This window comes from Calidris pugnax, unplaced genomic scaffold (genome assembly GCF_001431845.1).
Source record: "Calidris pugnax isolate Ruff unplaced genomic scaffold, ASM143184v1 scaffold413, whole genome shotgun sequence".
In the NCBI taxonomy this organism is placed as follows: Eukaryota; Metazoa; Chordata; class Aves; order Charadriiformes; family Scolopacidae; genus Calidris; species Calidris pugnax.
In genome coordinates, this window is record NW_015091189.1 from 251,150 (window position 1) to 264,920 (window position 13,771).

Genomic DNA, 13,771 nt, shown 5'->3' on the forward strand with positions numbered 1-13,771 from the left:
GTATATGTGCACACGTGTGCTTAAGAAAGAATGAGCTCACGCCCAGGTGGAGAGCAGCAGGTTGCCCTGCACTTCACCCAGGTGGGTGACCACCATCTCCTCCCTTCCCCACACACACAGATCTGGCTCCAAAGCCCACATGGAAAGGCTGGAGGAAGTGACCAAGGAGATTGAGGCCACTGACACCTACCAGCTGCGGGACACGGAGCTGATCTATGGAGCCAAGCACGCCTGGAGAAACGCGGCCCGCTGCGTGGGCAGGATTCAGTGGTCCAAGCTGCAGGTGAGCACCAGCACAGCTGGGATGCACTGGAGTTTTGGAGAGGCAAAACCTGCTCTTCAAACACATGGGGAAGTGCAGCACAGGTACAGTTTGTGTTCAGCACACGGCAGCCACCTTCTCCTTGACAGCTTTGGGGATGCACAGGCTGGGAAGTCAGCAGGAGCTGGAAAAGCATCTGTGGGGTAGGTGTAACTGAGATGTCTGTGCCTGAAATGGGGCCAGCTGGAAGCTGGCACTCTGGAGAAGTTTCTCCAAAACCAGATACTGCTCCGATACCTTACATGCTGCCTCTACCCGGAGAGAGGCAGCAGGACACACTCATCCTTGGTACAGAGATACTATGGCAGGAGAAGGTTTGGCTCAGTGCCCTTTTGAGTAGCTGGAAGTGTAGGGTAGGATCTGAATTTCTTGGTACGGAGATGAGGTCTTCCTCTGTAACCTGGAGCACAGGTTGGGGCTGAGCAATTCTTGTGGCTGCTTCATACAGCTTGGGGCTAGGAGTATGGGCCTCCTTCACTCCCAGCTCAGCCTTCAGCTCTTCTCTTCCTGTTTCTTTTGGTTTATCTGAACCTTGGGAGGAGTTGTTCCTGCAAGATGTTGTCTTCAAGCCTCCTGTTGACCCTCTTTCCTGGTTTCCCCATTCTTTCGTAGATGCCCCACCCCTGGAAACATTCAAGGTCAGGTGGGACAAGGCTCTGAGCAACCTGACTTAGTTGAAGATGTCCCTGCTGATTGTGGAAGGGTTGGGCTAGATGGCCTTTAAAGGCCCCTTCCAACCCAAACCAGGCTATGATTCTATGAGTCCCCAACCTTTCAGTGGCTCTCAGGCCTGACTGATCCCTGTCCTATTTCAGCTTTGAGTCTTGATCTACAACAAAGAGCAGAAACCAAAGCTGTTGGTGAATAAACCAGGAACAGAAGCAGGTTGAAAGCACTGGATTGAGGAGGTTTTTGCCTGAGCAGCAGATGACTCACCTCTCCAAAGCAGTAAGGGCAGCTGGATTAGACATCCATGTGTTGTAAAGGCAGGGAACACATAATTATGGAGCTTTACATACCTATCAAGTATGTAAAGGCTTTCTAGGGCTTTCCCTGTGCTGTGTTTCTTCTGCTTGGCTCTGCCCTGGGAGTTGGAGCATCCTGTAGCATCACCGCAATTGCTTCCACTGTTTCAGGTGTTTGATGCCCGTGACTGCACCACAGCCCATGGGATGTTCAATTATATCTGCAACCACATCAAATATGCCACCAACAAAGGGAATCTCAGGTGAGCCACCACCATGAGGTCACCAGGGTTTATAACCCAAGGCCTTTGGATGTGTGTCAGCCCAGATCTGGGCCCTGCTGACGTTGTCTCCTGCAGCAGCCATTGCACAATAGGATGGTTGTAGCCAGCATGTGAACTGGGGAGCGTTTACAAGGACCTTGAGCAACCTGGTCTGGTGGGAGGTGTCCCTGCCCATGGCAGGGGGGTTGGAACTCGATAATCTTTAAGGTCCCTTCCAACTCTAACCATTCTATGATTCTATGATATCAGGGGAAGGTGTCCTGCTGGCCCAAGTATATCTCTTGCTCTTTGTGGGACCTCAAAGGGAAGGTTTTCCAATTGTTTCTCCTTTCCTATGTTCTGCATCAAAAGTAGAGCTCGGCTGGAGCCTCGGCTCTCCAGATCTACCTGAAACCCCATGTTAGCAGCCAGCTTCTGCTTGGAGCTGAGTAGCTGGAAACACCTCAAATACCAGAGCTGGAGTGCACCTGGCCATGACTTCTTCTGGTGAAGGAAACATAACAAATGTCTGGGGCTTGTCCAGGGCACAAGCAGAGGGCTGGTGGCAGCACCTTTGCTGGTCCTTTGACAACCCCCATCCCGTGCCCTTGCGACGTCCTTGGTGTTCACCAACACTGCCTCTTCCTTCCAGATCTGCTATCACCATCTTCCCGCAGCGGACGGACAGCAAGCACGACTTCCGCATCTGGAACGCCCAGCTCATCCGCTACGCCGGCTACAAGCAGCCCGATGGCACCATCCTGGGAGACCCCGCAAACGTGGAGCTGACGGAGGTACGGGCTGGAGCCATCCTTCCCAGACACCATGGGCATGGGGCTGGTGGGGACATTGGGGAAGCTCCAGCCACCCCAGGAGTGAGGAGGGGGCTGGGTCAGGTAGGGTTCGTTGCGCAGTGAAGCTGGGTTTGTCTCACCCTCGGATATTTTCCCGGGAACAAAAGTGGTTTCCACACATGAAGGGGTTGGCCATAGGTGCATCGAAAGACTCTTACCTCCTTTTGCTTTTGCTGAGAAATCATAGAATCATAGAATCGTCTAGGTTGGAAGAGACCCTTGGGATCATCGAGTCCAACCATCTCCCCTACTCTACAAAGTCCTCCCCTACACCATGTCCCTCAGCACTGCATCTAAACGGCCCTTAAACACAGCCAGGGATGGTGACTCCACCACCTCCCTGGGCAGCCTGGTCACTTAGTGGTGCTGAGGGACCTGTTGCAGGAGGACATGCATGCCCACTGCTGACCTGGGGCCAGTGGGAATCAGAAATTCCTACCTGGAGTAGGACCTGGAGTTCTGGGCTCCTTCTCAGTCAAAATCCCCCTTACATGGCCATGGGTTGGTTGTGACAGGCAACGCCGTGTTGTAGCTCCCTTAGGTGGAGGTTATTACTCCTCCCGTAAGAGCTGAGCAGAGATGCTGTTAGGAGACACTGCTCAGTGCCATGCCATAATGCTTGAAGAGCAGGTGATCTTCTGGGACTTCTCAATCTTATCTTTGCTTCGCCTGTAGATCTGCATTCAGCAAGGGTGGAAGGCACCTCATGGGCGCTTCGATATCCTGCCTCTGCTCCTCCAAGCCAACGGGAACGATCCAGAGCTCTTCGAAATCCCCCCAGAGCTTGTGCTGGAAGTGCCCATCAGGCACCCCAAGTAAGTCAGAGTAGGCTTCAAAACTGCTTGAGGGCATCAGCAGGACTCAGGAACTCTGGTTCCACCCTAAACCACCTTGTGTGCTTGGCCTTTTCTTGCCATGGCTTGGGTTCTCTACCCAAACCCTCTTACAGATCTTCCCTCCGCTCTGATGTAAAGCTGGCAGAGCCTGGAGGTGGAAAGCAAGTCCTTGTCTCAAGGCTGGTTTCCCTTTCCTTGAAGTCTCCCAGGACTTACACCACTCTGAAATGCTCCTGATACATCACTTTCTCCCCACAAGCAACCCCTAAGGGGGAGATATTGCCTCCAAGAACCATCCTGCTCTCATATCCTTCAACCTGGTGGCTGGTAGCAAAGTAACCTCCTTCCTTCCCCTGCCTGCGCTGGGCAGGGGAGGCCTCACTGGTTGCCTGACCCTGTTGTATCCCTGCAGGTTTGAGTGGTTTAAGGACCTGGGCCTGAAGTGGTATGGTTTGCCAGCAGTTTCCAACATGCTCCTGGAGATCGGTGGCTTGGAGTTTTCCGCCTGCCCCTTCAGCGGCTGGTACATGGGCACAGAGATCGGGGTCCGAGACTATTGCGACAACTCTCGCTACAACATACTGGAGGTAATTCCCCCCTCCTCGAGGAGGGTAGGTGCTCCCAGGGAGCAGGCAGAACACTGGGAGAGTGTTGTTTTGAGTGGGAGAGGACAGGATCTCCATGTCTTCCTTAGATAGGGCAGTTACATTCTCCTGGAGCCACATGGCCAAGGGTTTGATGGGATGGCAAGTGTCTTTGTGTCCTGTGGGGCCAGCTGGTATCTAACACAGCGAGCGTGAGGCCTGTTGAGCTCCCCATAGACTTCTCAAAGCATTTGATGGATCAGCAGGCACCTGGTCATGTGCTTGATTGAGGTCAAGTGCGAAGGTGTAGCACGTCCGAGAAGGTGCTGAGGCACTTGGTGACTCCCCAGGGACATGCCTGCTCATGGGGACCCTCCAGCAGGCTCCTCTGGAGCACTCTGCCATGGCTTGGGGCTTTCTACACTGGAGACAGGGTGAGTCAGAGACAAAGCCAAGCCATGAGGAGGTGCTGGTGCAGGGGATCTGTACCCACCAAGGGTGACTCCTTGGTGCTTCCATGGGGCACACTGTTACTTGGAGGGGCTGCAGGGGTCTGTTCCTCCCAGCACATGGATCACCATCTCCTGCTGTCTCACGGACCCACCCATTTCCTCTCCTCCCACAAAGAACAAATGGCCTTGATGGCCTTTTTCAGGAGCATTTAGTCATCTTCCTGTGCCGGGGAGGGAAGGAGGGAGGCCAGACTGGCCTTGTTCCTGTCATGGAGAGGAAAAGGCTGGACCATAACTTCTCAGAGGAAGGCAAAACATCAGCCCTTCATTGCAACTGTGCTGCCTTGCCCTGCAGGTGCTTTGTGTGAGCCTCCTCTGAGTTCCTCCTCTGTATTCCTCTCCCCAACAGAGGATCTTCAGTCCATGGTTCTTGGCCATTAAAACCATTCATCTTCTACCATGTTTTGTTACAGCAAGTGGCCAAGAAAATGAATCTGGATATGAGGAAAACCTCCTCGCTGTGGAAGGACCAGGCCCTGGTGGAGATCAATATTGCTGTGCTGTACAGCTTCCAGGTACAGCAGGACTCTGTTGTGTTTGGGTCAGGCTTGAGCGACACAAGAATCGGATGGGACAAGGATGGAGACATGTGCCCAAGGACAATAGCAGCAGCTGATACACTCAGCTGAAATTGTGCTGTGCATTCCTAGTTTCGGGCTGTTCCAGGAGCCTGCAGTGAAATTTAATAATCTCTGTGCCCTGGATGTTGCAAAGACATCACTACCAGCATCCGAGCTCTGCCCGTCCAGAGGGATTTCCCCAAGGGGGCAAGATCCAGCTCTTCTAGCCCACCAGTGAGGCAAGAATTGGCCCAGGTTTTCCTCCCACTTGCACTTTAAGTGGTTGAGCAGCAAAACTAGACCTTGGCAACTCAATTTCAGAGGGTGGAAGCCCTTCCCAGAGCTGGATCGGGACTTCTCCTTGAGTTGTGCCAGCCATGAGAGAGTTCCCCAAGGGGCTGGGCAGGGGATGCTTCACCCCATTCATGCCATCTTAGTCTTTGCTTGGCCCATGACAAATAACAGGAGGAACAGCCACCCCATAGTGCATCCACTCAGGAAGGACAAGGGCAGCTTCTCAGCCCTGGAAAAGGGCATTGTTCAGTGACTGTGCTCCTTGGGAAGACCAAGGTCAGCAGCCACCTCATGTCATCTCCAAAGGGACAGTCCTGTAAGACCATGGGAGTGAGGTATATTTGGGTCAAACAACTGAAAATGTAGAGTTTTGGCTTTCGCCTTCTGGGGGTTATTAACCCACCGTTGTTGGCTCCGCTCTCTTCTCCCTCCAACAGAGCGACAAGGTGACCATTGTGGATCACCATTCAGCCACTGAGTCCTTCATCAAGCACATGGAGAATGAGTACCGATGCCGTGGAGGCTGTCCAGCTGACTGGGTGTGGATTGTCCCGCCAATGTCTGGCAGCATCACTCCAGTTTTCCACCAGGAAATGCTCAACTACCGTCTCACACCCTCCTTTGAGTACCAGGTACTGTCTGCACCTCACCTTCCACCAGTGCTGCATGCCCAAAGGTACAGCCAAGAGCAGGGTGGGAGCCGGAGCTGAGAAGACTCAGGAGGGAGAGGGACACCATCTAATCCCTTCAACAAGCTGTCCCTTGAGGCAATTAAGTCCATGAATAAGTTCATGGACTTCATAATTCCATCTACTGTTCATGACTCCACCCTGATGGTCATGACTACCCCTAATGTGGTGTAATGACCCCCTGCATGTTCCACCTTTTCCCAGGGCAATGGCTGTTTGCCCCACCATGGGGACATGGGAACATGCTGAGGCCCCAGCTTTTACCCTTGGAAGTGGAACTGACCAGAGCTCCTCCCTTTGGAAGTGCCTCATTTTGCACTTTGATAGCTAGATGTGGAAATGGCCTGGTAGTCACTGTACCCCTCCTCCCCGCAGCCTGCAGGTTTGAGTGGAGGCTCCTGCCAGCTTGGAGAGCCAACAGTTTGATGGCGGGTACAGGGGGGAGGTCCTCCCCAGCAGGCCCAGCAGTGGGCTGAACTGCCAGTGCTGGAGTATTTAACACTTCAGACCATGGGAAAAAGGCCCCTAAGCAAACACATCCTCATTAGCCAACCATCCCTGCTCCGATGGTTTTCACACAATGTGACCTTTAGTCAAGAGCCCTTAAGGAACAATCACAAACCAGGAGCAGTCTGTTCGTTTCTATAACCCATCCAGCAGGAACCCCGATGGTTCCTGGCCCTGATTACAGACAGCCGCCTGCGAGGGACCTGAATTAGCTTCTGTGTGCTTGTTCCTCGCTTCAGCTGCCTCCCCTTCCCAAAGGGCTTCTTAGGAAAAAAACAAACCTGTGGGCTGAGGAGCAGGAAGGTTGTGTTTCCATCACTCCTCCCCTTCTGGCGTTGCTTGCTTTCTAAACGCTCATGGTCTATTAACACCCTTCTCAAGAGGTGAGAAGGCATTTGGCCAGATGCTTGTTATAAAGCCAGCGAGGTTTTATTCTACTGCAATTTTTCTGTGCATGCTCCATTGCCCAACTGCCCCTAAGAAATCCACGGGGTTCCAAGGATCAGGGACCTCCACAAGACGCTGAGATCAAGAGCTGGGCAGAGGTCAGCTAGTTCTCCCCATGGTGACCAGAGTAATTTGGTGCTCAGAGCTGTGGACACAGCACTTTCTAGAAGGTCTGACCACTGCCCATCCACCACTGCTGCTCTTCTCTCTCCTAGCCGGACCCCTGGAACACCCACGTCTGGAAAGGGGTCAATGGGACGCCTACCAAGAAGAGGGCCATTGGCTTTAAGAAGTTAGCAAAGTAAGTGCCATTGGGCTCTGAAAAGCCCTGGAGTGCTTGGGGCTGGTCCTGATTTTGGGCAGTTCTGTTTGCTGAGCTGTTCAATGGCACCACCCTACGGATGTGTGCCAACTGATGGGTTGTGAGCCTGGATCTCAGGTCTCTGAAGGCTTTAGCTGCCAAGAGTGACATTTGGAGAAACAGGCAGTCCTTTGGACACCTCATTGGACCACTCAGAGGTGTGTGACCAGGTGAACACTGGATCTTGTGTATAGTCTCTTTTCCCAAGCTGGTTCATTCTCCAGTAAGATTGTCTTCAATGCCAAGGAATGATTTTCTCACTTCTTGGGGTTATATTGCCTGTTTCTCCTGTCACAGCCTCTTGGGGCAGAGAGATCACCCATCACTGTTCAGGGTCATGCTGGCACAAGCAAGATGAAGCTTGTGTCCATATTTCTCTTTTTATCCCTGATTCTTTAGCTTCTTGAGGAGCATGTGTTTCCAGTGCACGTCTAAACCTCTGAACACCCACATTGCAAAGGAGGGGGGAGATAGGAATGAGGAATCTCCCTACAGGCAGCAGATGGATCAGGGCCGAGCTGAGGTTTGCACTTCATGGCCAGTTGACCCTGAGTAACGGGCCATGTGAGTCCTTCTCCCCTGCCAAAGCTCCTAGTCAGCAGGGGTGTAGGAATGAAGGGTAATTTGGACCCTTTGGCTGCTCCTGGACTGAGTTCCTCCCCCGTGGGCCATTGGCAGGGAGGTTCTTGTAGGAGCTGCTGGCTCCGCGGCAGCAGAGCACTGGACCAAGACTGGGGAGGGCTGGGTCTGCCCCGGTGTCTGTGGCCAGGCTGCCAGGTGGCCTCGTGCTGCTCACAGCATCTCCCCACGCTGCAGTCTCCCCGAGTCCCTACTCTCAGTTTGTTCCCACTCCTCAGCTGTCACCTCCTGGGAGCGGTTTTCCACGGCGCATCCCTAAAGGTGACCAGCAGCTGATGGATGTGCTCCTCAGGCAGTGCCTGGGTCTGGGCTCCAGCCCGGAGCTGGTGGAGACCACGGGAAGATTAATTGAGCCATTGAGTCAGAAGAAACAATGCTTTCATTTCTCTGTGTGTGTGTGTGTGATTGATAAATGATTTTATAAAAATGCGAGTATGGCAGGTAATTTAAAAAAAAAACCACAAAAATAATCTCAATTGTTCCCAACGTAGTGGGGGAGGAATTATTTCTGTAATTCTCCATTAATCCTGCCTGGATCTGAGCTAATCAGCTGAACAAGTGGTGGACGGAGCCCAGCAGTCCCTGGTGCTGCCCCTGGCACTGGTCGCAGGGTGATTTTGATGCCTGTTGGGACAGGCTGTGCCTGTTCTGGCCAAATCAGAGCCTTCAAACCTGCAGTCCCTGCTCCTCCTGCCCTTTCCCTCCCCCAGGAACAGTGTGAGCCCTGGGGCCAGGGGCCACCACCGTCATGGGAAAGTACAGGGGCAACTTTAATAAGCAGAACTACACTGAGGAGTGATTATCTGGCAGCAAATATCAATGCTCCTGAGGCTGACTTCAACATGGGGAGGCAGAACATCCCAGCCTGGTGGGGCTTCTACCTCCTCTTTCCTCCCTGTTTTTTTTTTCCAATGGATTTTCCAAACCTAGAGTGTTTCTCCCCTCCTTGGCAGGAGGGGCAGGGCAAATCTGGGCTTCTCTTTGGGCTTCTCTTCTCCTGCCAGTGTAACCAGTCCAGCTGCAATCTCTGTTCCCCACAGGGGATGCAGGAGTCCTGCTGAACTTGGTCACTGGGGACAAGAGCTGATCACCCTGAGGAAGTGAATCAAGCAGCCCTTATTCTTGTCACCAAGACGCTTTGTGCCCCCCCCAAAACTGCCCCTTCCCTATTGCAACCCTCCAGGCTAAATCCAGACCTGCCTTTCTGGTGGCCCCATTTAAAGGCTTGACGGTCCATTTAGAGAAGGTGAAGATATTCTGCACTTAGGACAGATAATGTTGATGTCCAAATTCGGTGATTATGAATGGCCTTAAAATAATAAACTGGACACACTGGGCTCGGTGCCCCACTGTGCAACCCAAAGCTGGCTGATGACAACCCCCTTTGTCCCCCATTGCCCTGCTCCCACAGATGCCAACCCACCCAGCAGTGTTAGTGTAGATAAGGAGCCAGTGTCTCTGGTGCTGCATCACCTTGGCCAGGATTCAAGAGGCTGGTGACCTCTCGGGGCCCCTCTGCCCTGCTGTCGGAGCTGGAGGAAATGCATCCAGTCACGACTGCAGCCACGGGAGGCAGCCGGCTAGACACAGCCCTGCAAACACTCAGAGAGATGTGCCTCAGCCTCAGGAGGGCTGCTCCTCGGGGTAAAGTTCATAGTACCGCTGGCGTGCAAATCAAAGGGACTACAGACAGCCTCACCTGACCTTCTCAGTGTCCCGAGGCTTTGTGTGTGATGTGTGGAGCCCAGGTGCTTCTGCTCCGCTAGGACACCTCTGGTAGAAAGGCAGCCAGATAGGATTTAAAGACACAAAGAGATGGAGGAGCCACTGTTCCTTCCATAACTTGGGCTCTGGTTCGTCTCCAGCTTTTCCTTTGAGGTTATCTGGTTGCCTCTTTCAGCAAACTGCTGCCTCTGATTCTTCTTCTTCCTCTTCTTCTTCTTCTTCTTCTCTGTCCCTGCAGAAAGACCACCTCCAAACTTGGTTTAGCGTTTTCCTCCTTAACCCATTCAGGTATTTCAGCTCTATGTTCAAGCTCCCCCACCCAGCCTTCCTCTCTGACAAGTCAAGACGAACACTTTCTTCCATAGTTTCGCTGTTTGACCTATAACAACAACAAAAAAGTGATGCTGCAAGCTTTTAAGGCAGTCTTTTCATCAATAATAAATAAAATGGTGTGAATAGCCCAGGGTGGAGGCACTGATAAGGAAGCAAGCTGTCTTACCATGATTTATTCTTGCTTCCTAGGGCTGTGAAGTTCTCAGCCAAGCTGATGGGACAGGCTATGGCCAAGAGGGTCAAAGCGACCATCCTGTACGCCACCGAAACAGGGAAGTCACAGGTCTATGCAAAAACTCTGTGTGAAATCTTCAAGCACGCTTTCGATGCCAAGGTATTGTACTAGCCCCCAGCCCCTGCATGTGTGCAGTTGGTGACTCAAGGAAATACATGGAATACTGTTGGAAAATACGTGGCTTAACACGTGTAGAGCTTCCCAGCTGCCAAGGGTCTTCAGAAGCTTCCAGAATGTGACTTTGTGGGTATGGATTGAAGCCTGCACATGAATAGCATTTCCATCTAGTGCTCCTGCAGACATTGTGGTATACATTTCTCTTCTGCCCTCAGGGAGTAGCTTCGTGGTTTGTCCATGTCCCTTAAGGCTCTTATTCTCATCCTTCCTATGTGGAGATCATAGAATCACAGAATGGTTTGGGTTGGAAGGGACTTTAAAGCCCACCCAGTGCCACCCCCAGCCCTGGGCAGGGACACCTCCCACCACACCAGGTTGCTCCAAGCCCCCTCCAACCTGCCCTTGAACCCCTCCAGGGATGGGGCAGCCACAGCTTCTTGGGGCAACCTGGGCCAGGCTCTCACCACCCTCACACCAAAGAATTTCCTCCTGAGATCTCATCTCAATCTCCCCTCTTGCAGTGTCAAACTCTTCCCCCTCCTCCTAGGGCTCCCCTCCCTGATGCAGAGTCCCTCCCCAGCTTTCCTTTAGGGACTGGAAGGGGCTCTAATCTCTTCTCCAGGCTGAGATCTCTGCCAGTGCACTGGCATGGAGTCAGCAAGGAGATGCTGCTCCCATCCCAAGTGGACTGGGCTCTATCTCAGGAGACTGGCTGGTGGTAGAGCTCCCCACTGGGGCACTCTTCCTAACATCTCTGTTGCTCCCAGGTGATGTCCATGGACGAGTACGACATCGTGCACCTAGAGCATGAAACCATGGTCCTGGTGGTCACAAGCACATTTGGAAATGGAGACCCACCTGAGAATGGAGAGGTATAGAGGACAGAGTGTTGGGACGGGTGACTGGGGCAGGGACATGGGCAGGAGAGAGGTGGGGACATGGGAGCGTGTCCTCTTTTTGCTCAGTTGGAGCTGGAATGGCCCAAAGCAGCTCCTGGTGCTGTGTGGTACCTAGCGCTGTGCCTGCCTGCTCCGAAATGGCAGGAATCTACTTGTTCCCTGCTGTGAGACAAGAAACTAATCTGTTATTAAATTCATCCTGTACAACTGATGTCAGTGTCACACAAAAGGTGTCAGATCCTTGGCTGGGGACCTACAACCTCGTCCAGCCCAGTCCAACAGCCTTGCAGGCTGCTGGGAACAGCAGACAGAGAGCAGAGCCGCAGTCACTGGCAAAACTGTTTGGTTTTTTGTTTCTTCTCTATAGAAATTTGGCTGCGCATTAATGGAGATGAAGAATCCCAACTCCAACCTGGAGGAGAGGAAGTAAGAGCACCCCAAAACCCTCCCTTCCTGCTCACAACCCTGGCAAGAAGGCAGCTTTCCTCCTCTCAGAAGAGAGTGCGAAATCCTCACGCAGGTTTCAAATTTGCAAAGGTCCAAGGGATGGGACCTGCCTGGAGAACCAGGGGATGGAGCAGGTGGAGGTCCCAGGGAGGACAAAAGCATTGAGTCAGGCATCCCTGTGGACTCCAGCTTGTAACCCCATGGGCTGGCATTTTAAAGCTTCTCCCTTCAGCTGTAAGAGGAAGGCATCTATGAAAAACAAAACAAAACAAAAGCAGGAATTCCCCCCAAATCATCGTAGAGCTGAGCCTGTCCAGGAGACACCAAAATAGCAAGAGTTGGAGGTAGAAGGGAGTTCCCAGCCATGTGAATGTAGGTGGGGAAGGGTTTAAGAACCAAATTTAACTTCTTGCATCATGTGAAAATATTTCTAGGGGAAAATAAGAGCTGTTATAAATTCTGGCTGTGATGTGTTGTAACAGTGAGTCTGGAACTGGTACCTTGGAGACAGGGTTGGGGTTTTTAGAAAATCCCCCGTCGGTGGAAGATGAGCCTCGAGCATCTCCTTGCGCATCCCAGAGGCTGGGAAGTGAGGGCAGCCGGGAAAGTGTTAATCATTTGGGGCCTCCTGTTATTTTAGCTATTAAGTACAATATATTTTGCTTAACTGGGACACTGCTCTGCTCTGGAGTCTCTCCTGTGTGAACACACTGGCAAAAGGCTGCTCCTTAATTAAGGCAGAATTAGTGCTGGCTGGTGGTGCCATTTAGCCACCCTGATTCTGAGGGTACGGAGCAGTGCCAGTGGGGCTGCAGAGCAGTGGAGAACACCACAGGGCAGGGCAGGGACTGATTTTGTACTGATTTTGTACCGATTTTGTACCTCCCCACCGCTGGCAACACGCCAGCCCTGAAGTGGTCTCCTTGCTGTGCAGGCAAGTCATCTGATGGATCCCCACAGGGCTCACCAGCCTAAAACCCATTAGATTTCTGGCCTCGACATCTTAATGGGGACAACTGACAAAACCTGGAGGTGTCTGGATGGAGTAGTGGCATTCCCACATCATTCCCACCCCAAGGACCTTCATCTTTTGAGGCTGGGTTGGTGGAATGTGGGGTTGGGTGCCGAGGTGCCACCCATGGCAAGGCAGGCAGATTTGAGGAGGACAAAAAAACACCCAAGCTTGGTTGCTGGCTCGCCGTTTCAGGTGACTGCTGGTCCCAGTCACCTCGAAATGTAATTTAAGGGGCTGGCAGGAGTTTCTAAGAGCCAGGAGAGCCTGTGGCTTGGTTACCTGACAGCAAAAGTGATCAGAGTGCTGGAAACTGTGACCTGCCAGGACGGATCAAAGGGGTGAGAGCTATTTTATCTGGAGAAGAGGAGACAGAAGTGCAGCGCGGCAGAAAAGGTGACTGCAGAGGTGGAGGGAATAAATTGCTCCCCCGTTGCCCACCCCAGGACAGGCCAAGAGGTCATGGCTTTGGATGGTAGGAAGAGATGCTGACGTTATGCATGAAAAAAAAAGCTTTTGCAATGAGAAAAGGTGGCCTGGAGGAGACTGTCTGGGGAAGAAGGGCAGTAGGAAAGGGCTGGATAGAGCAGCTCCTGCCTGTGCACCCCGCAGACTCCTGGCTCCACGATCACCAGGGGATGCTGAGGGTGGCTGAGATCCCCGAGAGCAGGGATCAGTGGCTTGAGGAGCCTGCCAGGCACTGTGGCTGAAGTTCTCTGACCACAGCCCAGGGGTTTTGCTATGGTTGTAAATTTGGTTCCTTCTGTCTCGCAGCAAGGGTTTTCCAAGTGTTTTCAGAAGCATTCATAAATTCTTCCTATTTAAGGCGTTCAAATGCAGCTCACTCCTCAGCAGTCCTCCCCTGCCACAAAGATCTATTCGTTTCAGGAAAAGCTGATGGTACCCTGACCTTGGTCCCAGCGCCCCAGGGTGGAACCTGGGCTTTGTGCCCATCTAAACCGGTGGGATGTCCTGCCCTGTCATCACCACATCACCTGGGGTGAGGACACAGCCCAGGGTCAGCAGAGAAAGAAGTGGCTCCATCCAAATGGAGTGGAGCAGAAGAGCAGGAGAGGTTCGGGCAGAAGGGAGGAGGCTCTGGAGCAGAGGTGGAGCAGGGGGATCTCTGACCCTGCAGATATTCTGCTGCGGGGTTGTCTCCTCTGCGTG

General features: G+C 52.7%; 1 protein-coding gene across 2 annotated transcripts in view; it reads left to right on the top strand.

Annotated features, from left to right (window-relative positions):
• NOS1 (nitric oxide synthase 1) overlaps positions 1-13,771 on the top strand; it is a 64,244-nt gene that overhangs the window by 31,784 nt on the left and 18,689 nt on the right. Inside the window, exons 1-11 of one of the 2 annotated variants that reach the window (XM_014959518.1) lie at positions 125-283; positions 1,459-1,550; positions 2,203-2,344; positions 3,080-3,219; positions 3,653-3,827; positions 4,750-4,851; positions 5,628-5,822; positions 7,049-7,134; positions 10,081-10,225; positions 11,011-11,115; positions 11,510-11,568. In XM_014959518.1, the coding sequence (XP_014815004.1) occupies positions 140-283; positions 1,459-1,550; positions 2,203-2,344; positions 3,080-3,219; positions 3,653-3,827; positions 4,750-4,851; positions 5,628-5,822; positions 7,049-7,134; positions 10,081-10,225; positions 11,011-11,115; positions 11,510-11,568 (1,385 nt within the window). In that variant the 5' untranslated portion in view covers positions 125-139. Of the gene's footprint in view, positions 1-124; positions 284-1,458; positions 1,551-2,202; positions 2,345-3,079; positions 3,220-3,652; positions 3,828-4,749; positions 4,852-5,627; positions 5,823-7,048; positions 7,135-10,080; positions 10,226-11,010; positions 11,116-11,509; positions 11,569-13,771 lie in introns of those variants that run through there. The other variant, XM_014959520.1, reaches the window with a different exon arrangement.